Genomic DNA, 24,842 nt, shown 5'->3' on the forward strand with positions numbered 1-24,842 from the left:
GGCCCTACACTCAGTACGGAGCCTGACATGGAGCTCAATTTCATGACCCTGAGGTCATGACCTGAGCCAGAATCAAGAGTCAAATGCTTAACTGACTGAGTCACCCAGGCACCTCATTAGAAGTAGAATTTTGAGACTGCATTAAAATATTCTTCCAGCTCTTTGGCCTGTACCTGTTCATGTGGACTTCATTCTGAAATAGACCTAAACAGAGCTGATTCCTGGTATCCAAGAACACAAGTCTGTCCTATATAAGTATTACCCTTCCCACCAACAAACACAGAAGAGCAGAACCAAGGTTTAAGTGTATTTTCTTCTTTTTCTCCCCAAATTCAGGTCCTAAACATCCACTTTTACTCTATAATTTTTACCTCCCTTTCTTGCAATTTATAATTTCCTAATTATTCCCAATAGTACATTCCCAACAGTAGCTAGCAAATAATTCATAATTTTTAAAAGGATTTTGATTCTAAAAATTTTAATATTCCATTCCCAAACAAAATTACTGTTCATTTTTTTATTGTAATTCACAGAGAAAAACTATTGATGAGGAATTTTATTCTTTTAGAGGTTTCGAAATTTTTATTAGATCTAAATTTAGTCACATCCAAAATTATATTCATCTAGTTAAGGCTAAAATGAAGAATAACTTGATAATTATTTGTAGCTGGATCATAAATGGAGCTCATTACATTTGTTAAAAAAAGACAGAATTAGTTTAGGATATTAATAACTAATATTGGTTCTACCACTTATTGGTTGTGTGGTTTTATCCAAATCATTTGGCCTATTGCAAGATTCACATCATTTATCAGCAAAAGGGAGACATTAGTACTAACATTTTGGGTATTTAACACAGATTCTGACCTACCAATAGATTCTGGCATATTGAGTCTAGCTAATTGGTACTTTGTAGTTATTAATGATAATAATAATAATGAACAAATTTAAATTATTTAAATATTTAAGTATTGCATTTTGTTATGTTGTTTTTATTTGAATAAGTTTTGTTTCTTTTATTTGGCTTGATTTTAAGGTTAACTATTTCTCTATTCATTTTAAAAAGATAAGGTTAGATTACTTCCTTTATACAATCCACCAGTTCCATCTAAATTAAATATTTAAACTTTATGGTTTAAATACGTAAATTAACAAATAAGTAAATAAAATCCTTAAAAAATAAGATTTAAACTTTAACACAGAACCATAAAAATATGTAGAAGAAAGTCTGGATTAAAGCATCTAACCCAGCACAGAAATCAGTTGCATTTCTACACACTAACAAAGAGACAGAAGAAAGAGAAAATAAGGAGTTGATCCCATTTACAATTTCACCAAAAATCACAAGATACCTAGGCATAAACCTAACCAAAGAGGCAAAGGACCTGACGTCAAAAAGCTACAGAAAGCTCATGAAAGAAATTGAGGAAGGGAAGTACCTGGGTGGCTCAGTCAGTTAAGCATCTGTCTTCACCTCAGGTCATGATTTCAGGGTCTTGGGATGGAGCCCTACATTGGACTCCCTGCTCAGTGGGGAGTCTTCTTCTCCCTCTTTCTCTACCCTCCCCACTTCCATTCCTGCTCTCTCTCTTAATCTCTCAAATAAATAAAATCTTAAAAAAAAAAGAAATCAAGGAAGACACAGAAATAGAAAAATGTTCCATGCTTATGGATTGGAAGAATGAATGTTGTTAAAATCTCTATGCTGCCTAGAGCAATCTATACATTCAATGCAATCCCTATCAAAATACCATCAACTTTTCTCATGAAGCTGGAACAAATAATCCTAAAATTTGTACGGAACCAGAAAAGACCCTGAATAGCAAAAAAGAAAACCAAAGCTTGTGGCATCGCAATTCCAGACTTCAAGCTTTATTACAAAGCTATAGTCATCAAGGCAGTGTGGTACTGACATAAAAACAGACACATACATCAGTGGAACAGAACAGAGAGCCCAGAAATGGACCCTCAACTCTATGGTCAACTAATCTTGGACAAAGCAGGAAACAATGTCCAATGGGAAAAAAGTCTCTTCAACAAATGGTATTGGAAAATTGGACAGCCACATGCAGAAAAATGAAACTGGACAATTTCCTTATACCACACACAAAACCAGACTCAAAATGGATGAAAGACCTCAATGAAAGACAGGAAGTCATCAAAATACTTGAGGAGAACACAGGCAGCAACTTCTTCGACCTCAACTGCAGCAGATTCTTCCTAGAAACATTGCCAAAGGCAAGGGAAATAAGGGCAAAAATGAACTATTGGGACTTCATGAAGGAAAGAAAAACTTTATGCACAGCAAAGGAAACAGTCGACAAAACCAAAAGACAACTGATAGAATGGGAGAAGATATTTGTAAATGTCTCATCAGATAAAGATCTAGTATCCAAAATCTATAAAGCACTTACCAAACTCAACACCCAAAGAACAAATTGGCAGAAGATATGAACAGACATTTCTGCAAAGAAGACATTCAAATGGCCAACACATGAAAAAGTGCTCGACATTACTTGGCATCAGTGAAATACAAATCAAAACTACAATGAGATATCATTATACACCAGTCAGAATGGTTAAAATTAACAAGTCAGGGAATGACAGATGTTGGCGAGGATGCAGTGAAAGGGGAACCCTCTTGCACTTCTGTCAGAAATGCAAGCTGGTGCAGTCACTCTGGAACATAGTATGGAGATTCCTCAAAAAGCTGAAAATAGAGCTACCCTGATGCTGGGTTATAAACCCAGCAATTGCACTTCAAGGTACAACTGTGGTGATCAAAAGGGGCACCTGCACCCCAGTGTTTATATCAGCAATGTCTACAATAACCAAACTACAAAAAGAGCCCAGATGTCCATCAACAGATGAATGGATAAAGAAAATGTGGTACACACACACACACACACACACACACACACACAGGAATACTACTCAGCCATCAAAAAATGAAGTCTTGCCATTTGCAACAATGTGGATGGAAGTAGAAGGTATTATGCTAAGTGAAATAAGTCAATGAAAGACAATTATATCTTCTCACTCATATGTGGGATTAAAGAAACAAAATAGAAGATCATAGGGGAAGGGAGGGAAAAACAAAAGATGAAATCAGAGAGGGAGAGCTAAGAGACTCTTAATCATAGGAAACAAGCTGAGGCTTGCTTGGAGGGGTCAGGGGTGAGTTGATGGGGTAATAGACTTTAATGAGGGAATGTGATACAATGACCACTGGGTATTTATAAGACTGATGAATCACTGAACTCTACCTCAGAAACTGATGATACACTATATGTTAATTTTATTTAAAAATAAAAGAAGAAAAATCCCCAAAGCATCTAACTCAGACTATTGGTGAGTAGACATCTTAATGTCTACTTACTTACTTACTAAGTATGTAGACATATTTAATGTCTTAATGTCTATATTTGCATAGAACATAGAATCCATAAGGAAAATGACTAATCATTAATGACTTTGAGTATATAAAATTTTATAAACCCCTTAATCTTAAATAGCATAGGGAAGAGCAAATAGAAAAATATGACAAACAGGGAAAATCTTTGCAATATAAATGTCAGAGATAGGGTAGTACACTTAATATATAATAAACTTGATAAAGCAGTAGAAAAGGATAAACATTTCAATAGAAATATAGGTAAAGGATGTGAAAAGGAAATACATGACAAAAGAAAAATTAGAAGAGCCAAACCAAATAAAAAAATTCAGCCTCCCTAGAAATTAAAGAAATGTAAAATAATGAGACATTATTTTCTTCCTGTTAAATATCAGTAGATATAAAACTAGGAATATCCAATGTTGATGAAAGTGTGAGAAAACAAACATGTACATTTCCTTTTTTTGTATTTATATTTGTGGGTTTTTTTTTTTTTTTGGTATTTTGTTTGTATTATCTATTGCTGTGTAACAAATTACCTTCAAACATAGTGACTTAGAACAACAGATATTTATTATCTCAGTTTCTGTGGTCCAGGGATCTGGGAGTGGATTAGCTGGATAGTTCTGACTCAACGTCTTTTTTGAGGTTGCAGTCAAGATGTCTGCAAGGACTGCAGCCATCTGAGATTTGATTAGGATCAAAGATGTGCTTTTATTTTTTTTAATTTAAGTTCAATTAGCCTACATATAGCACTTCATTAGTTTCAGATGTAGAGTTTCAGATGTAGAATTCCATGATTCATCAGTTGTATTTAACACTCAGCGCTCATCACATCACATGCCCTCCCTAATGCCCATCATCTGATTACCACATTCCCTCCCCGACTTCCCTTCCAGCAACCTTCAATTTGTTTCTTATAGTCAAGAGTCTCTCATGGTTTGTCTCCCTCTCTGATCGCTTCCCATTCAGTTTTCCCTCCCTTCCCCTATGATCCTCTGAGCTGTTCCTTAACATTTCACATATGAGTGAAACCATACCATAAATGTCTTTCTCTGATTGACTTATTTCTATCCACGCCGATGTAAATAGTGAGTATTCACCCCTTCTGATGGGTGGGTAACATTCTGTTTATTATGTATAAATATACCCATATACCAAGGAACTGAAGCCTCTTGTCAACAGCAATGTAAGTATGCTTAGAAGCAGATTTCCCATGTAACAGGAAAACAAAATGGAAGCTACAGGGTCTCTCATAACCTAATCTCAGAAGTGATGTAACAACACTTCTGGCATCACATTGGGCCACATATATCAATCCTGCTATAATATAGAAGGGACCAGACAAGGGTATGAATACTAGGAGGTAGGGAACATTGGGTGCTATATAGGAGATCAGGATAATATTTCTGAGGGTCAGTTTAGCAATATTTATCAAAATCTATAAAAATACATATCCCTTTTGATTCAGAAATTATAGTTACAGCAACTTACCTGAAGGAATTAATTAATAGTATGTACTATAATGTATCTTTAAGGGTTTTTATTAGAGCTTTGTAATAGTGAAAATTGAAAACAGGTGAAGCAATCAACAGTGAGATTGTACAAAAATGGTATATATTTATTATGTATACTATATGCTGATATTATAAGTAATGTAGAATAATTGATGATGACAGAGGAAAATGCTAATGTGATAGAGAAAAATCAGATAAAACATTTATTTGTACTGTATTGTCTGTGTGTAGAAGCAAAACTGGAAATTTCTACATAAAACAGGTAGTAGGGAGATGAATAATTATGTCCTTTAAATTTCTCTGTATTTTCTAAGTTTTCTGTAAAAAGCATTTGTAATCAGAAAAAAAGAATCACTTTTTAAAAATATGCCTGATCATGTACTGACCAGGAGGAGATAGATCATCTAGAGTTTAAAATATTCTAGGAGAGATTCTGCAGACCTGCTTGCTGCATTTTTCATGAGGATAGGAGTCTTCCTATGGAGTCCCAGGTTCAGTCAAATATGTGGACTTTCTAATGTACCTATGGTTGGGAAAATATCACAAGGAAATGAGATCCCTTTTAGCAACCAGAGAGTTATCACTGTATCCTGAGGGTAATATTGGTCAGCATGAGATTTCAAGAAGATTCTTAGTTTTCATAGAAAACTTCTCCCTCAAGAGAGTAGAACTTAACACCCAAAGCTGGAAAATGGCACAGCTGGAATTTGAAACTAGAATAATACAGTACTGTTAATCAGTGTGTACTGGGAGTATTAGTTAAAGCTTTTAAAGTGGGAATGATGTGATCAAAGATGTTTTAGTAAATACATTATTTTTATCCAATTATTGTTATACAAATTATTAAACTATCTTCAGTTTAATAAAACTGTGGCTAAAGTGGAGTCAAATGAGAAGAATACAATGAAGCCCAAAGGGCTGAGGGGCTTGAGAAATAACGAGGGTTAAGACATTAGATATCAATTTGGAATGATGTGCAGATGCACTGGAAGGAAGAAAAAGTCCAAAGATTAGGCTGATGACTCCCCAGAAGAGAAGATTAGAATTCCAGATTTTGGAGGAGGAAGTTGTTTATTTTGGTGGTCTGAGTATTGAATTGGTAGGTGCCTGGTTAGAGATCAAGATAATTTGGTTCTTAGAGTAGAGAATGTTGAAGAACTTTGGTATCAAAATGTTAGAATAGTCATTACCTGGAGTAGAAATAGTTTAGAATGATTCCAAAGGGAAAATGCCAGGACAATTTGTAAATCTCTCCAAATACGTGGTGGGAGGATGAAAAATAGAACTTGTCACTCTGTGTTGCTTGTGTATGTTTGCCACCTTAGTTAGACTGTTTACTCTAAGAAGCAAAGCCCATGGCTTTTTTTTTTTTTTCTCTTGTTTTGGTCTTTGCTGCTGCTATGTCTAGCAGAATATTCAGATATATCATGGCTCTATCTTTAGGGCATGGCCTCATCCATCTCATTGGATAAATATGGAAGTCTCCCATGTTCCAAGTATGCCTTCTTCCAATAAGAGGGAAACATGCCTCCGAAGTAAACTTAGATAAAATATCTTTACCTGTTAGAGGACGCTAAGCGTGAAAACAAGGGATTTACAACTGTCACAGAGCCATGTCATTTACATGTGTTTGTTGGCCATTTGTATACCCTCTTTGGAGAACTATCTTCTACCCAGATTCTTTGCTAATTTTTTAATTGGGTTATTTATTATTTATTTATTATTGAATTTCAAGAGTTCTTTACAAATTCAGTATACACATCCTTTTTAACAGACATGATTTGCAAATATTTTCTCCTATTTTGTCGGTTGCCTTTTTATTTTTTGATGACATTGTAGCACAAAAGTTTTAAAATTTGATGTAGTATAATTTAACTATTTTTCTTTTGTCACGTGTGCTTTTGGTGAAGTTCTTTACATTTTTTAAAATAGACTTCATTTATTAGAGCAGCTCTACATTCATAGCAAAATAGAGTGGAAAAAAGAGTTCTCATATACCCCATTTCCCTACACATGTACAAACCTCACCCATTATTGACATGCCCCATAGAGTAGTTATTTGTTACAGTTGATGAATCTACATTGACACATTATGACCCCAAATCCATAGTTTACATTAGGATTCACTCATAGTGTTATATATTTGGGTTTGAATAAATGTATAATGACATTCTTTCACCATTATAGTATCATGCAGAATTGTTTCACTGCCCTAAAAATTCTGTGTGCTCTGCCTATTCATTTTTTTCTTCCTCCTAACCCCTGGCAATTGCCTTTCTTTTTTTTTTTTTTTTCTATGTCTACAGTTTTGCCTTTTACAGAATGTCATGTAGTTGGAATCATATAATATGTAGCCTTTTCAGGTTGGCTTCTTTCACTGAGTAATATGCATTTAAGGTTCTGGAGCCCCTTACACTTTTAACATGTATATTTAGTTATACAGTTTCTAAAAAAAAGTTTAAGGTTATTCAGTAGCTCTTTTTCCAGAGCAATATAAGGATTTTAGTGCCTTTTGATTACCCCCTGAACATCTCTTATCTCTCTCTCTTTTTTTTTTTTTTTGGTAGAAACTTTTGTTCTACACTTCAAAAAAGAAGTTTATATGATACTTGAGGCAGGGCGTCTAAGTTTTATGGGCTAGTAAGCAAGCTTCTTATCCTCCCATTGTCTGTTTCTTTATCTTTAAAATGGGCAAAATAATAGTACCCATTTCAAAGGGCTGTAGCAAGGATTAAAATGTAAATATATTTTTATGTGGAAATTGCTCTGATGCAATAATAGTCTCCAAGTAAGCTCCTAGATAGGCTATCATAGATTTCATGGAACAGAAAGGTGCACAGGCCAAATAAAATGTTCAGATCACAGTTTATTCAATCAATTGCAAATATGATGCAAAATATATAGGAAGAGAGGTGGGCTAGGTAAACACACTTAAGGTGTGTGTTAAGGAGTCATAATACCTGAATCTCTGCAAAGTTGATATATCCCCTCTCTGTTGTATCAGCCTTCCCTGCTGATGATGTGGTTACAAGGACCAGAGTGGAAATTTGAACAAGGGAGCCCAACATATTAAAGGTGTCTGAGGAAACAACACATACTTGCTCCGTAAGAGAGCTTGTTGGCTAGTATACTTGGACAATAGCTACGCTCCGCGTTTAGCCTGATGGGCAGCTATGCATTTTATTTGGTGAAAATCCAAAATCAGAGTCGGCAATAGGTGGCCAATTAAAGATCTCACAATTATTGTGTGTCTCAGGTGCTTCATTTATACCCATGTGTCATAGGTATCTGTTGTTCATTTGTTATTTAGCAAATCATGACTATTAAATGCTTGTTTTTGCCCCCCCCTTTCTATCTGTGTTCATAGATTTATGTTCTCTACTTTGTGTCTGATACTCCTCAGTTTACTAACTTACTTATTTATGGTTAATGCAGCTAATGAATTTCACCCATCCCATTTGTTTTCTTGTCTTCTAGAGCAGAATGGACTATTCCAAGACAATACAACAATTGCACATTGTATGTGAAAATAACTATAAATCTTAGATACTATTATTATTACATTAGATGGCTTTTGTATTTTAATATTATCATCTATCTAAGAGTGAAGATTAGCAATCTAGTTAAACTTCATCGGATTAAACAACTAACTGAAAATCCCGATATTAAAGTTATTTGGCTTGATTTTGATCTGAAATAGATAACAAGGTGTATTTTAGTAGTCAGATCTTTTTGCTATGAATTTAATTTATCCTCCCATCCTTCCCGTTGTATAGATTATTGGCTGTTACTTACAAGGCTAGTATACTTCTATTTTTTTTTTCCTTTCCTACAGGTTTATCCACAGTTTGTTCTGACCTACCTAGAGGAGCTCACCGCACAAGTGGATATGACTCAGACAGAGTATCACATTCACCGTGGTGCCCGGACTACAACTCATCAGGAACATGGTAGCAGCTTAGCAGAAGAGGTCAGTGTAGTGAGCCAGAGGCAAGACAGAAATAGATCTCTAAAATGTATTTTGAAAAAGAAAATGTTCAAGTTGTTTTCAAGAGACAAGCACAAATTCACATCTTAACGATACTGTTTAAAATCATACACATAATATAAATATCTGTATGCACATTTATATTTATGTAAACATCTATATATACTCATATAAACATTATTTTATTAAATAGTGGATGACCTTGTAGCTTTTGTTAGGACTGATGGCTTTTCGTCTGGTCACATACAAATGATTTCTGTGCCAAAGGAGGAAGACTGGAGGAAGCCTGAAAAATGTAATGTTAAATTTGAGGCATATGTAGCTTAGATATATCCACTCAATGAAATTAGGTACAGTATTGTTATATTTCATTTCTTAGGTTCTACAAGAATGTGCTAGCATCCCTGGTCTGAAGGAACTGCCAGAGCCTTCAGACACCCATTTAATGCCAGAAGGTCCTCTTGGGGAGACAAGGCAGCTGACAGTGGCACTGGTGAGGAAACTGGAAGAGAAACATCCTAAGGCTTCTGCTCAGAGGTAGGGCACTGACAGAATGGAGCTTTATTGCTCAATGACATTCGATGTTTTCCTTCAGTTTCATGTAAGATTGATTTCTTGAAGATTATTGAAATATCTCAAAAGCCCTTTGGCTTGCAAGCACTGTCGTTTTCGGGTCACATTTGATGAAGAGAGGTGACATTTATGTGTATTTCATTAAAGTTTGATGTATGATATTGTTTTAAGTGTACTCAGAAGGGCTGTTCTCCTGGGTTCTCACTAAAATGCTCTGAAATAACGTAAGTAAAGTGATATTGAACATGTATCCAATTGTGAAAATACCAAGAGATCTTTAAGAACATCAGACCCATATAGACAATCCTTTTTGTGTTTTGTGGCAAGATTATTATATTTAGGCCTGAGGATAAATGCACATTGGATGGTCTTTAGAAGTGATAATTTTAAAAATTGATGTAATTTCTATAGAATAAGACTAACCAGTGGTTTGCTAACCAAATGAAAATCACTCTTGGCTGGAAAATAGAAACTATTTCTCTGATCCTCATTATTTAATTGGAAAATTAAAGGTATGTTTATTATTAGTAGTAGTGTTATTTTGTTTGGTTTGATGTTATAAATCACAAAATGACATTACAAATTTTAATTTTAGTATCGTAATTTTTGGCAGTTAAATATTGACTGAAGTACTCTTAAAGGAGTAATATGATTCATACTGTACTTTCTAATGCTCAAGAGAATTCCTAACTTTAAATATTCTAACTATAGATAGAAATGTCAGTTGCATTGAGAAAGAAAAAAATGACAACTTCTAATTTCTTTTTTAAGAACCTTTCCAGGTTTATAGAGATAGAGTTGACATATAAACATTGTGTAAGTTTAAGGTACACAACGTAACAGCTTTTATTTCAATTAAAAGCTCTTAAATTCTTAAATTATATATTCCTGCCTGAGATTTTAACAGGAGGGAAACGTTTTCTTTTCCTCTTAATAAAAGTGACTTTTCAATTTATTGCCTGTTTTCTAAACCTCACTTTGGTTTCATTATTTTGAGTAAGATAGGGCACAGATGAACAAAAGAACAAATTTAGTACCTTGCTGTATCATAGTCTGAGAATATCCCAGGCCTGTACAAAAACTTAAGTTCTAGTTTCCTTTCCTGCTACTTACTTTTTAATCATATATAAGATTCTCAACTCTCTGACACCCCACAACAGGGCCACAAAGCCACAGCAGTCCAGCTAGTCCTTTCTGTTCAGGTCACTTGAATGGAAGGCCCTTGAGAGCAGTCTTTGAAGTTTTCACGTAAAACAGGAATTCAGGGAAAACTGGACCACTGGGAAACAAATATAGTTTTATGAGACTGTTGTTGGCCTTCCTAGACTCACTAGACAGCCATTTCTACTCTACGCTTTTTGAGAGCATGAGGGGGCTTGTCATTATCCTGGGTACTACTCAAGGAGGCACGGGTTCCTGCTGCTTCCCGATTTCTGAAACCTGTATGGAACTTCCATTTTTGTCTCCTGCTGGCCCTGGTCCCAGGAGGTACAGGCTAGGGTAGGGGGGTAGTCAGTGTACAGGGAATCCAGTGATAACTCACCTAATTCTCTATGACTCCCTCCTTCCCCATCCTGGAAGTATTTTCTCTGAGGGTCAAGGGCATTGGGAGGTTGAGGAATTTGTCTTCTGTATTTTGTGATTGTATCTGCCCTGAAGCAGTACAGTCTGAAGATGGAATATTGGGAGAAAGGCATATTGTATTAGGCAAGCCAAAAAAGTCCCCAGAATACAAACAGAAAAACAAGCAACAAAGCAGTTAACATCAGTTAACATAACATAATACTTGTTTGAGTTGTTAGAATTGCAGGTCTTTAAATTTCCAGGAATGTGGTAAGCACTCAATGAGTAGTCTGTGAAAATGTGCTAAAAGCAAGTAGAGTCGAAAATAGTTTTTAATAGAGGTTGCAGTTAGATTTGTGATTTTTTAATCAATAGGGATTGAATATGTTTGGGATTTTATTTCAGAAGAAAATTCCCAGGGTCCTTATCTTAGTGAGCATCCCTCAGGATTTGTGTCTCAGGCGACAGCAACTCTCTAGTCCTCTTTTTTTCTACAACCTACAGGGATTTATCCTCATTCTCCTCTCCACCCCCACAATTTACCATAATAGAGGTAATTTCAGTTTCTCTCCTTCTTTCTGTTCCTTAAGAAAGTTATTTTGAGTAGAGAGTAAGTACTTAGAGCAATTACTTTCCTCCCATTTTGGAAGGAATTGTTGGGCAAAATTAGAACATGGTACTGAATTTGGCATATTGATTACTTTGAACCTTAGGTTGTCTTGTTAGGTTTACAGGCAGTCCAGATATAAGATAATTGGTGCATTATATTATCACAGCTTTAAGAGAGGACTTTACATTTTCTTGCCTTTATCAATGATAATTTTTAAAAATATAGAATAAATTCATTATAAAAATAAAAGAATACTGTGAAATTATATGAGTTGTAGAAATTGGAGAAAGAAATGGAATTTTAGAATAAAAGCCATTAATGAGCAAATAATCTGGAGAAAGAACATATAGTTGAAAAAAATAAACGATACAGAGATATACATGTTTGTATTTCCTTAGCAGTAGCCATTGAAGGAGAGAACCACAAGTTGCCAAATTTGGGGAAAGACAGAAAGATTGGTAGTTAGTGGCATATAAATATGTGAAAATGAAAGTCAACATTCATTTTTAATAACGTATACTAACTTTGCTTAAGTGCTTTATGTGCATTATTGCCCAATAGCCTATGCAGTATGTAAAACAGAGGTATTCATCTCTTTTTTACTGATAAGGAAATTGAGGCACAGAGAGATTAAGTTACTTCACTAAAGGCCTTCCAGGTAGTAATTTAAGGCAGGCCTATCTGAGCCCAAAGTCTTTTACTTAACCTCTACATTATTCTGCCTAACCATTCATGTTCTTGTCTTAGTGATTATTCCAAATCTTTAGCCTTTCAAATGGGACCTATTACTTTGACTGGATATCTTGGAGAGGGACCTTTAAATAAAGTGGAACAGTTTAGAAAGGGAATAATAATAGATATGTCAATATATGCAGCTTACAGTGATGACTACATAAGAAGTTGAAAATACAAAAGGAGACTGTAAACCCATTTCTTGTTGAATCCAACCACCTAGATTTACTGATTTACAAAGCTTGCACTTGAATGGATTAGAGATTTTTAAAAATCTTTTTCTAATAAGGTGACTATAACCTCTCATGATTAGCTAAGGTATTTCCCACTTTGAATGGTGGTTCAGTTCAGCTTTGTATCTACTAAATATGGTGATAGGTAACTAACAGCTGTCATTTGTTGAATACTTACCATGTGTCAACTGCTAGTGAAAGTACTTATTCTTATAACAATGTGGTAAATTTAATTACTATCACAATAATCTGAAGGTGGAGGGACTCTTAAAATTCATAAAGATACAGCAACTGAGGCTCAGACTGATTTTGTAATGTGCCCAGTTATACCGCTGGAGATGGGAGAGATGGGATTCAAACCCACAACCATTTGGATCTATAGACCATGCTCTTAACCACTGTTTTATTCTTCATTCCTAATAGTAGTTATTCCAATGATTTTATAACAGAATGTTGTCATATTGAATAGTCACTTTATCACTAAAATTTTATGTGTATTACATCATAAACATTTGATTGGACTATTGCCATTTTGATGGGTACATTATTTTGAATTATATTCTTAAAAAAAACCTATGACAATCACCACAAATCTGCAGGCCAGGCTTTCCCATCTACGGAATCATTTAATTTAATATACACTTCAAACATTTGTGGAAAGCAGTCTGATTATTTATCTTCATTTTTTATTATTTTTGTAATGTGGAAAAAATTATTTTTCCTATTGAAGAAAAAGGAAAATCTCTTACTGTGTGAGGTCTTTAAAGTTCTTAGTTCACGATAGATTATATTTTCTTGTTTATTTATCAACATTTAAAATGTTTTTTCTGCCTCTATCCGTGAGATATAGAAATGTGGTTATCTTCTTGCTTGGATAAACTGAGTTGTGTGTACCTTTAATTCTAAGTTTGGTCCAAAAATAAGATAAATGCCATATTCTGGCATCTTTAAGTGTCTGGAATGTGTTTGTTTACATTAGTTTATCTGATGGAGCCCTTTACCTTATTCAAATTGAATAGGGGGTGGGGAAGGACTGGGACAGCCGACAAAGCACACTGACCCAGCTTGTCACCCAGTGACCTGTGAGAAGGAAATAATGAACTGTGAGTAGCTGTCATCTTAACTGTTTCTGACAGTTTGCCTTTGGGCACATCTGTGTTAGTTGCATTGGAAAGGCCTTTGTTCTTTTCCCACTAGTGACTTTGTGGAGCGCTGAGGGGTTGCTAGCTACTGGACTCTTAAGCGGGCCCTTCCTTCCCAGGGAAGCAAGCAGCTGCCGTGGATCACACTGACATTTCTCTTCATGACTCAACTTGGCATGTACTTCACTCTTTCAAAAAAGAACATAAATTTAGAAGTCCTTTGATTTTTCTCATTTAAAATGTACTTTAATTGTCTCCTGAGTTTTGTTACTAACAACACAGCAAGTTCTAAAACATGTTTAGTATTATCCTGATTTTATATGGATAAAGGTAAAGATAAATTGATAGCTAACCAGATAGGCAGGTGACTTGAAGAAATATATATCCAAATATTGACAGCTGTTACTGAGTTTTAAATTGTTCTTTATTATTTTCCAAATTTCAGTAATTGATTATTAGATTTACAATATAATAGGATAAAAATCAACACATGTTATGAAAAATATTTTTAATGTAGATACTTTTGATACATGCTTTATTAGTAGGAATATTTGAACTAAAATAGGTAAGAATATGCTCTCTTTTGTTTCACATTTTTCACTGCTACTTTTTAAATAGATTTCCATCTAATTTAAACTTTTAAATATTGTAATATTTATGTTTTAAAATTAATCTAGTGCATAAAGTTGTTATAATCATTAGGCAATGTAATTTAATAAGAAACAGGTGTTTCTGTCTCCTGCTTTCCTGAAATATCACTATTATTTCAATGGCAATAAAAGCAAACATTCTGTATAGTACAGATCATACCCTAAGAGAATTGTTTAAATTAAAATCAAAGCTTCTTTTATAAAATATAATTCCTGAATCACTTTTAAGGCCTTATTTACATTTTTACAATTGCTATAAAATCAATTCTTCTAGTATAATTAAGTCTGGCTATAATTGGTGTGTAATAAACATTGAGTATATGGTATTCATGTAGTTGTATTTACTTTTCCAAGAGAATATAAATCCAAACCATACTGCAGTGGTCAGTTTTTATAAGGCCTTCTTTTTGTATCCATTATAGACTAGAAGAAATGAAGCTTGAAAGAAATTACATGCTTTTTTCTGCAAAGTTTTTTTCTCAATAACAATTTTGAGATGTACTAGCTAAAGGAACTATGTTACAGTCTCCTGCTTTTCAAAGAAAGGTAAATTAATAATAATGAGAAGTTCTTTAAGCAGACAAATGATGATCATGTCTATATAATTATAAACTGTAAAAAACCACATATTAAAAATTGAAAGTCATATTCTGGTTTTCTTGAATATTCAATAGCATATGATTTATTACTCTGTTAAATAATTTATGTAGTTTTGCATATAGTTGACAGAATCTGTAACCGTCTTCTGCTTAGATCATTCTTCTCATTTTGTTCATCATATATCCACACAGTTTTTGTAGAGACAATGAATGTATGGGTCATTTTTTTGTTTTTTGTTTTTAGTTTTTTTTAGAGGGAGGGACAGGTAGAAGAGGGGCAGGAGGAGAGGAAGAGAGAATCTTAAGCAGGCTCCATGCCCGTTGTGGAGCCCAGCACAGGGTTCAGTCTCAATACCCGGAGATCATGATGTGAATCAAGAGTCAGATGCTTAACAACTGAGCCTCGGAATGCACCCCGGGTCAGTTTTGATAATAGACACTGTCTTTTTAAGGAAAGCAAACTGTTTAAATTGCTACACTCAAATTCTTATTTCTAGAACTCTTACCAATTAAGGAAAATGATACTCACTAAATCTAATAATACTTTTTAGGAATAAAACCTCCTTATTAGGTTAAATTTCTGTTCCTAGCTATTGAAATGCTCAGCTTGAAGCGCTGGCCTTTAACTCTTTTATAGTATATACAAGACTTTGGTGTTGTATTTAAGAACACAAAATTATTTTGTATTCCAGAGATGCAGACATATGCTTATAATTCTTTTTTTTTTTTTAATTAGAAAAGTCAAATACTGTTATCTGTTTGTGTTTTGGTGTATTTTTAAATGAATTCCCATATGCTCTCTGTGAATCAAAATAAAGCAAACAAATAATCGAATTGCATCTGTTTCTTTGAAACAAAGTCCAAATCAAACATTCCAAAAGATTAGGTTTATATCCATAAATGTGCATTAATTCAGAATTATCAGAAGCTTTCAAATAAGCATTTTATGATAATTTTTGTTCTCACTTACTGCCCAAACCTTCAACTAGGCTGCTTAATTTCTATATTTTATAATGTACTATTTATCTTTCTGTTTTATTCAGCATTGTCTATAAAGCTAGTCAATGTTGGAACGGAAACTCTACTCCTACAGTCTTCAAACTTGTCGCCCCCAAACTAGAATGTCTATACAGTATCATAATAGTGAAAGTAGCAGATAATGAGGTTCTAGATTTGAGTAATGTGGATGGACAAGGAGGAGTTTGGTGGAGGAAGTGTTAGGGTGATATATGGAATTGGATGAAAGCAGAGTTCAAGCAGTCAAGTCAATTGTAGGTTAATGTCCTAACTTGTCTACCTCCTTTAACTCTTGTTCCCTGACAATCCATTCTCCACTTAATGGCCAGAGTGACCCTTTTGCATTCGTAAGTCAGATCTTGAGAGTCCTCAGCTTCAGATCATCTAATGACTTTTTATTTCCTTTAGAATGAAGCCCATGCCTTTACTATATGCTACATGGTCCTACTTTCCCAGGCCCATGGTACCTCTCTGAACACCATTCTCCCCACCATTCGTCTTCTTCAGCCAGCCTGGGTTCCTGGCAATGTCTCAGGTTTGCCTTGCATGCTCACAACCCATTGCTCTCTCCCTGCCTTATTTTTCTTCAAGGTACTTTGCCTATTGTATACATAATTATTTACTGTCTGAGTTGTCCCATTAGAATATAAGCTCCATTTTAGCAGGAACTTTTGTTTTATTAACATCTGTACCTCCAGGATCATAACATAATGTAGTATGTAGTGGATACTCAATATGAGATTGTTGAATGAATGAATGAAGTAGTACAATTAATGGAAATAATGAAACTAATCTGATCATTCATATGTGTATTCAAGATCCTCACTGTTGAATAATTTTATGATCTACTCATATGTCAATCCAAAACTGTACCTATAACAATGGTTTTCTGATTTCCCTATTTTTCCTTTCTTTCATCCTTTATTATTTTGTGAATACTTATTGAGCATTGTCTATATTCCAAGTAGCCTTCTCGGCACTGGGGATACAATACTGCAGACAAATATACTTTCTTGCCTCACAGAACTGCCCCCATAGAATCTAACAGGGAAGGGAGGTATTACACCAATCACTACAGTAGAGAGAGAGTGATGAGTGTATTTCAGGGAGAAGGCAGTTAGTTCATCCTGAACTCTCCTCCCTGGTGATATGCTTTTAAAGTATGACTCTGAACATCTCACTTACTGACTCACAATTCTTCAGTGTTTACCCATTTCCTACTAAGTTAAATGAAACATCAATTGGCAGACCCATCACACTGTATTCTTTAGGCAGAACCTCCGTGTTCCTATCCAGACCCAGATGTACTGGGTACTTGGGTTATGCTGGGTTGCTTGATCAACCCTACCTTATGCAAGGCCCATTTTCACTGAATTCTTCAACCTTTCTTTTTTCTGATATATACATCTAAGGATATACACTTTCCTCTAAGCATGGCTTTAGCTTCATTCCACCAATTTTAATGTCATATGTTCATTATCATTTCCATTTTATTATAATTTTGACCCATGACTTATTGAGAAGTTTATTTCTTAATTTTCCAAAACATTTTCTGGTTTGTATGTATGTTATTGACTTCTAGATGAATTCATTGTGGTTGAAGAACATTTTTGGTATGCTCTCAACTCTGCCAATTATTGAGATTTGCTTTATGGTCCACTCAATATCTGGACAATTTCTATAAATGACCCACATGTACTTGAAAAGAATATGTATTCTGTAGTCTGGGGGGTGCAGTGTTCTATATATGTCAATTAAGTCAAGCTTGATAAATGTGTTTTCAGTATATACTTATAATATTTTGTCTGCCTGTTCATTTACTGAGATAAATATGGTTAAAATCTTCCAGTATGATTGTCTATTTCTCCCTTTATTAATTTTATAAATATTTCTTTTCTGTAATTTGAGGCTATTTATTGAGTGCATATAATTTTAGAATTTTACTATCTTTCTGATGAATTAAACCTTATGCTCCTATGGAATGATCCTCTTTATCTCTAGTAATTTTTTTGACTACAGTTTATTTTGTCTCATATTAAATATGGTGATCTTCGTTTTTTTGTCAGGGTTTGCATGATGTATTTTTGTATCCTTTTACTTTCTAATTTGATCTTTACATTGAAGGAGTGTGAAAGCTTATAGTTTTTTTTTTTAATGTAGTGTTATAACCTGTGTCTTTTTTTTTTTTAAGATTTTATTTATTTATTTGACAGACAGAGATCACAAGTAGGCAAAGAGGCAGGCAGAGAGAGAAGGGGAAGCAGGCTCCCCGCTGAGCAGAAAGCTTGATGCGGGGCTTGATCCCAGGACCCTGAGATCATGACCTGAGCAGAAGGCAGAGGCTTTAACCCACTGAGCCACCCAGGTGCCCATAACCTGTGTCTTTTAATTGAAGTATTTAGTCCATTTACCTATAACATAATCAGTGATTTGGGGGTTAGATATTAAATCTAACATGCTACTATTTGATTTTTATGTATTCAATATATTCTATGTCCCGCTTTCTTTCTCTCTCTCTCTTTTTGCCTTCTCTTGGATTCATTGAGCGTTTTATATTATTTTATTCCCTTCCTCCCAACTATCTTGTTAGTTATACATTGTTTTACTATTCTTTTAGTGATTATTCTAGAGATTACACATACTTCCTGACCTATCAACACCTAATAGAAATTAATTTTTTTACCACTTCTCAGGTAATTCAAGGACCTTGAAACTCCTATTTTTGTATATCTACTTTCTGAAAAAAGGCTGATGTATATTTATTCTATATATATTTTAAACCTCACAAAACATCATAATTATTATTTCTTTAGTCAGTTTTCATTTAGTCTGAGCCACATTTTTAAACTTCCTGTTGTTCTCTCTGTATCTCTGGACTTCCATCAAGAATAATTTTCCTTCTGTTTCAGGAGCATCCTTTAATATTTCCATAGGTCTGCTGCTTATGAATTCTTTCTGTTTTAAATTATCTTAAATACACACACAGACATAGACACACAGACACACACACACACACACACACACACACACACACAGTTCATTTCCAAATTCTCATTTTCATATTTTTACTGAGTGTGAAATTCTAGGTTGTCAACTATTTTTTTTTTCCAGAACATACTGAAAATATCATTCCATTGTCTTTGGCTTCCACTTTGCTTATTTTTTTTTTAAATTTTTTATTTTTTATAAACATATATTTTTATCCCCAGGGGTACAGGTCTGTGAATCACCAGGTTTACACACTTCACAGCACTCACCAAAGCACATACCCTCCCCAATGTCCATAATCCCACCCCCTTCTCCCAAACCCCCTCCCCCCAGCAACCCTCAGTTTGTTTTGTGAGATTAAGAGTCACTTATGGTTTGTCTTATTTTAACTGAGAAGTCATGTATCAGTCTTATTGCTCCTTTGAAGGCAATGCTGTTTTTCTCTTGCTGACTTTTAAGGTTTTTCTCTTTGCATTTGGTTTTTACTATGCTTTCCTAGTGTTTTTGTTGTTGTTGTTGTTGTTGTTCTTGTTGTTTTGTTTTTTGGTGTTGTTGTTTTGTTGTTTTGTATTCATAATACTTAGGGGTTTTAGGGTTTGAATCAGTGGCTTACTGTATTTTATCAGTTTTGGAAGATTCTCTGCAATTGTTTCTTCAAATGCTGTTTCAGCTGCATTTCCTCTCTCTTCTCTGAAGGAACATTAATGAAATGTGTATTAAAAACTTTTTAACTCTAAACTCTATGTTTCTTATGCTCTATTTTGTATTTTCCACACTTTGTTTCCTTAAGCTTTTGTGTGGATATTTTCTTTTGACCTGTTTCTCAGATCATCACTTCTCCAACTTTTCTAATCTGCTGCTAAATCCATATGTTGAATTCCTCATGTGTGTTATGGTATTTTTCAGATATAAATTTTCCATTTGGTTTTTATGACTCATAATATTATTGCAGTTTAATCATTCTTCTGTTATTGAATAATTTAGGTAGTTTTCAATATTTCAAGTTTATGAATTTCACAGTTACAAACATCTTCGATTTTGTCTAGAATGCAGTCTTTCAATCTATGAATATTTCCTAAGCACCTTATTTTCTCTGTCCAAAACTTTGTTGGACACTAAAATTTAAAGATATATACAAAAAGTCCCTGATTTTTCTGAGTTCATAGTGTCATATAGCATTTCCCCTACTTTGTTACTAGTGAAAAATCTGACTACGGTTTAAAATATTGTGTTATGAAGCTTGTTGAGTTACTGTGTTTATTTTCTGTTTTATAAACACTTTTTATTTTATAACTTAAGTGATCAAAAACAGGGCCTAAATCCAATTCTCTAATAGAATTTTATTTTCTCTATGAAGACAGAAGCAATCCTTTATATTTTTCATGCTTTCAAATTGGACTACAGAGTTAGCCAAACTATACACTATACATACACTATCTTAGAATTATTCTTACTTTTTAAAAAGAGAACTACTAGGAATCAACCCTTAATCATAAATAGTCTCTACAAATATTTATGAAAAATAAGTTTTTTATCTTCAGTTAAGTTACTTAAGAATAATTATGCTGTGGTATGTCTGATCATTTCAGTTACCCATCAATTTATCAATTTGAATACAGAAAACTGACAGTCTTTTTGATTAACTCATAATCATCTGTATGTTTGTCATGAGTCTATTTTTTGACAAAAAGTCTCCAGTTGGGTCATTCTGTGAATTAGAGGCAAAGGAAATCAGCTGAGCAAAAAAACCAATATTCTAATATTCATATGCTCTGAATACATAGATTTTGATTTGGTGATTTTACTTCTATTGCTAAACTTTATTCACTGTATTCTCTCCTGTTTGGTTACTTCCTAAAACCTGAGAGTCAATTCATTTATATATGACACATAATAAGCATTAATTTCTCACTTTTATATTCACTCATTCATTTGATAAATGTTTTAGAGTGCCTGTTCTATTAAGAGATATGATATAGCTTCCTCATTGACATCTCAGAATCTGGACTGAGATTAGCCTAGCTTCAGTTCTAGTTGTGAGTACCCACAGTTTGATTTTGGACAGCCAATTAATATCACTGATGCTCATTTCCTCATATATAAAGGGGGATAGTAATTATTGTGAAATTTAAATGATATCATGAATATAACATTTAGCTCAATTCCTGGAACATAGTAAATACTTCATAAATGATAGCTTTTATGATGATAATGATGTCCTATTATTAGTATTGATATTAGTATTAAATGAAAAATATCATAAAGATGCAAACCAATTCCTGCCTTTAAAATTCTGAAATCTTATTGAGGAGAAGCTGTACATTGCTACGTTTTCTAATGTTACTCAAAAAGTAATTTTTGAGTTCTTATTGAATAAAGAGAATTATACTATGTAGTATTTGAGTATGTCTTTTAAAAAATATCCCTCAGACTTTAAGGAATATACACATACTAAGTATATATATTCACAAAGAAATAACTTAATGGTAAAATATGGTCATGCTATAAAAATGTGTTCTTAGCTTTTGTGAACAAAAGAAATTGGATATATCCAATTACTTCTATCACCAAGTTGGGGGATATAATTAAGTCTGGTAGTCTGTTCTCAAGTAAATTGAAATATGTAGTTGAACAGACAAAGCAAAGAGATTAAAACTTTAATGTGTGTTACTGTTTTTTATTACTCATGTTTATCATTAAGCTTTTGGAGAAACAAAATAAGAGAGGAAATATGTAATTCTGGGTTATTAATTTTTTATTTCTCTCCTTTATGTTTTGTTATTGTCATAAGAACAAAAATGGGGACTTGCTAATTTTTTGTGTTTGATGATGACAATACGAGATATTAATATGTTCTATATACATTTTTCCACAGCATTAAATATATGTGTATATTATTGTTGTTTAGAATGAATCTTAATTTTTGTAAATAATGCCACATTATAGGACTCTAAGATGTTTCCAAGATTTTTGCTCTTATAAACACGATGGCAATAAACAACAGGTAGAAACCTGAAACATAATGTAGGTGTTCAATACTAATCTCAAACAGAATTTTCACAGGGCAGTGCACACACACACCGATGCGCATGCACACACACACACAAAGTGCTCATACAACTAGCTAGAGACATTTGAATAAGAGCTGTGGATTGCCACAATGTCAATTGCTTGGTTTTTTTGTTTGTTTTGTTTGTTTGTTTGTTTGTTTTAAAGATTTTTTATTTATTTATTTGACAGAGATCACAAGGAGGCAGAGAGGCAGGCAGAGATAAAAGAGGAAGCAGGCTCCCTGCAGAGCAGAGAGCCCGGTGCGGGACTCGATCCCAGGACCCTGGGATCATGACCTGAGCCAAAGGCAGAGACTTTAATCCACTGAGCCACCCAGGTGCCCAATTGCTTGGTTTTGATACTGCATCATAGTTGTGCAAGATTTTATTATTGAGAGAAAATGGAGGAAGAATTTATGGTACTTCTTTATACATTTCTTGTGACTTCATATGAATTTATAATCACTTCAAAGTGAAATGTTTAAAAAAGAAAAGCAAACCTTTCCCAAGTAGAAATAGGCCGAGTGAAGAATAGAATACATGTGGAAGGAGAGCTCTTGAGATAGAAAATTCCTAGACTGACTCCTGATCTAGGCAGACTCAATAATCCTAAGAAAGTTTGTTGTTGTTGTTGTTGTTGTTGTTTTAATATAAGAATAGTTCCCGGGATGCAAGTTGGAGCCACTTTGGAGAACAGTGTGGAGATTCCTCAAGAAATTAAAAATAGAGCTTCTCTATGACCCTGCAATTGCATTACTGGGGATGAAAAGAAGGGCCATATGTACCCCAATGTTTATAGCAGCAATGGCCTCGGTCGCCAAACTGTGGAAAGAACCAAGATGCCCTTCAACGGACAAATGGATAAGGAAGATGTGGTCCATATACACTATGGAGTATTATGCCTCCATCAGAAAGGATAAATACCCAACTTTTGTAGCAACATGGACAAGACTGGAAGAGATTATGCTGAGTGAAGTAAGTCAAGCAGAGAGAGTCAATTATCATATGGTTTCACTTTTTTGTGGAGCATAACAAATAGCATGGAGGACAAGGGGAGATGGAGAGGAGAAGGGAGTTGAGGGAAATTGGAAGGGGAGGTGAACCATGAGAGACTATGGACTCTGAAAAACAATCTGAGGGTTTTGAAGGGGCGGGGGGTGGGAGGTTGGGGGTACCAGGTGGTGGGTATTAGAGAGGGCATGGATTGCATGGAGCACTGGGTGTGGTGCAAAAACAATGAATACTGTTACGCTGGAAAAAAAAAAAAAAAGAATAGTTCCCGGGAGCCTCTGAAGAAAGGGACCACTAGCACTAGACACCTGTTTCTAGTGGTGTTTCTCTAAATTAATAGCAGTCCATAGTATTTAGCGTATTTTCAATAGAGAATTCTGGGCAAAGGTATTTAGAAACTTGTATTGGAAGTCTGTAAGAATAATAAAATATGGTCGAATTCAATGAACTGTGGGAGAGATGAGGACTTTGCCTTACATCACTTGTAAGAAGTGGGTCAGAGAAGCAGGAAATTCTCTGACTAGGAAGAATGAAAATTAAGTTCCTAAATATGAGATTCTTTTGTCTTTTGCATCACTCTTGGAAATGCATGTAGACAAAAGTGTGTGTGCATGTGTGTCTTTGTGTGTGCACTGTGTATAGGTTGAAATTGAAGTGCTCCTTCTTCATATCAAAGTGCACCTGTGCACTTTTCATATACATATGAATATACTTGTGAGACTATAGATAACATATATAAGCATATTGATAGGAGACAAAATCTCATATTATTAAGCTTACAAGTCTTGTAAAATACTTTTTATGACTTACTAGAATGACATGTTTCATTATTCCAAGGTTTAAAAAAGTATTTCTGACATCTCTCCTACTCTGTCATGAATGTATATATAATCAGTTATAATTATCCTAAAATATCAGCATTACATGCTACTGTAGTAATAGCTGCCTGCATTAGTTACCTATTGCTGTGTAACAAAATTACTACAAATCAGCATCTTAAAACTCCCAGTTTTATTATCTCCCAATTCTCTGGGTCAAAAGTCCAAGTAGGCTTTCAGGGTTAGGGCTTCATAAGGCTGAAATTGTGTCGGCTAGGCTGGACACTTACCTGAAGGCACTAGGGCAGAACCTCCTTCTAGACTATTTCAGGTTGTTGGTTCGAAGTCAGTTCTGTACAGTTGCAGGTCTGAGTCTCCCTTTCCTTGTTGGCTGTCATCTCAGCTCCTAGAGGATGCCCATGTAACTTGGCACATAGCGCCTTCCATCTTCAAAGCTAGCAACGGTGTCTCTAATCCTCCTTGTGTTTTGAATCTGACTTTTCCTTCAGAAACCAGCTGGAGAAAACTCTGCTTTTAAAGAGATTTATGAGTAGATTTTGCTCACTGAGCCAATCTCCCTACCTGAAGGTCAACTGTACTGATTACATAATATGACCATGAGAGTGATAGCTCATGTTCACCGGTTTCAGAGATTAGGGAAGGACATCTCTGGGGTTCATTTTTAGAATTACCTGCTATACTGCTATATGCTTCCAGGTGAAGGACTAGTTAGATAACTTCTTCATTTATTACATTCAAAATGTAGAATTCTTCATGGTCAACACTAGCATAGAAAGGAAAAAGAATAGAAGGTAGCATTTAAAGAGTGTTAAAAAAAATTACATGCCTAACAACCTAAAAGTTTAGTCTAAACAGCCACAATAAGTAAATATCACATATAGTACTTAGAGTAGGGCTTCAGTTGTGACAGAGGAGAGCAAAAAAAGTAAGATTTGC

The 24,842-nt window shown here is 34.4% G+C and overlaps 1 protein-coding gene across 4 annotated transcripts in view; it reads left to right on the top strand.

Moving 5' to 3' along the window:
- The window catches only part of DCDC1 (doublecortin domain containing 1), a 440,084-nt gene that overhangs the window by 257,263 nt on the left and 157,979 nt on the right, over window positions 1–24,842 (top strand). For all 4 annotated transcript variants that reach the window (XM_059406535.1, XM_059406544.1, XM_059406519.1 and 1 more), the window contains 2 exons: window positions 8,747–8,881; window positions 9,279–9,436. In XM_059406535.1, the coding sequence (XP_059262518.1) occupies window positions 8,747–8,881; window positions 9,279–9,436 (293 nt within the window). The remainder of the gene's footprint in view (window positions 1–8,746; window positions 8,882–9,278; window positions 9,437–24,842) is intronic.

This window comes from Mustela nigripes, chromosome 1 (assembly GCF_022355385.1).
Source record: "Mustela nigripes isolate SB6536 chromosome 1, MUSNIG.SB6536, whole genome shotgun sequence".
NCBI lineage: Eukaryota > Metazoa > Chordata > Mammalia > Carnivora > Mustelidae > Mustela > Mustela nigripes.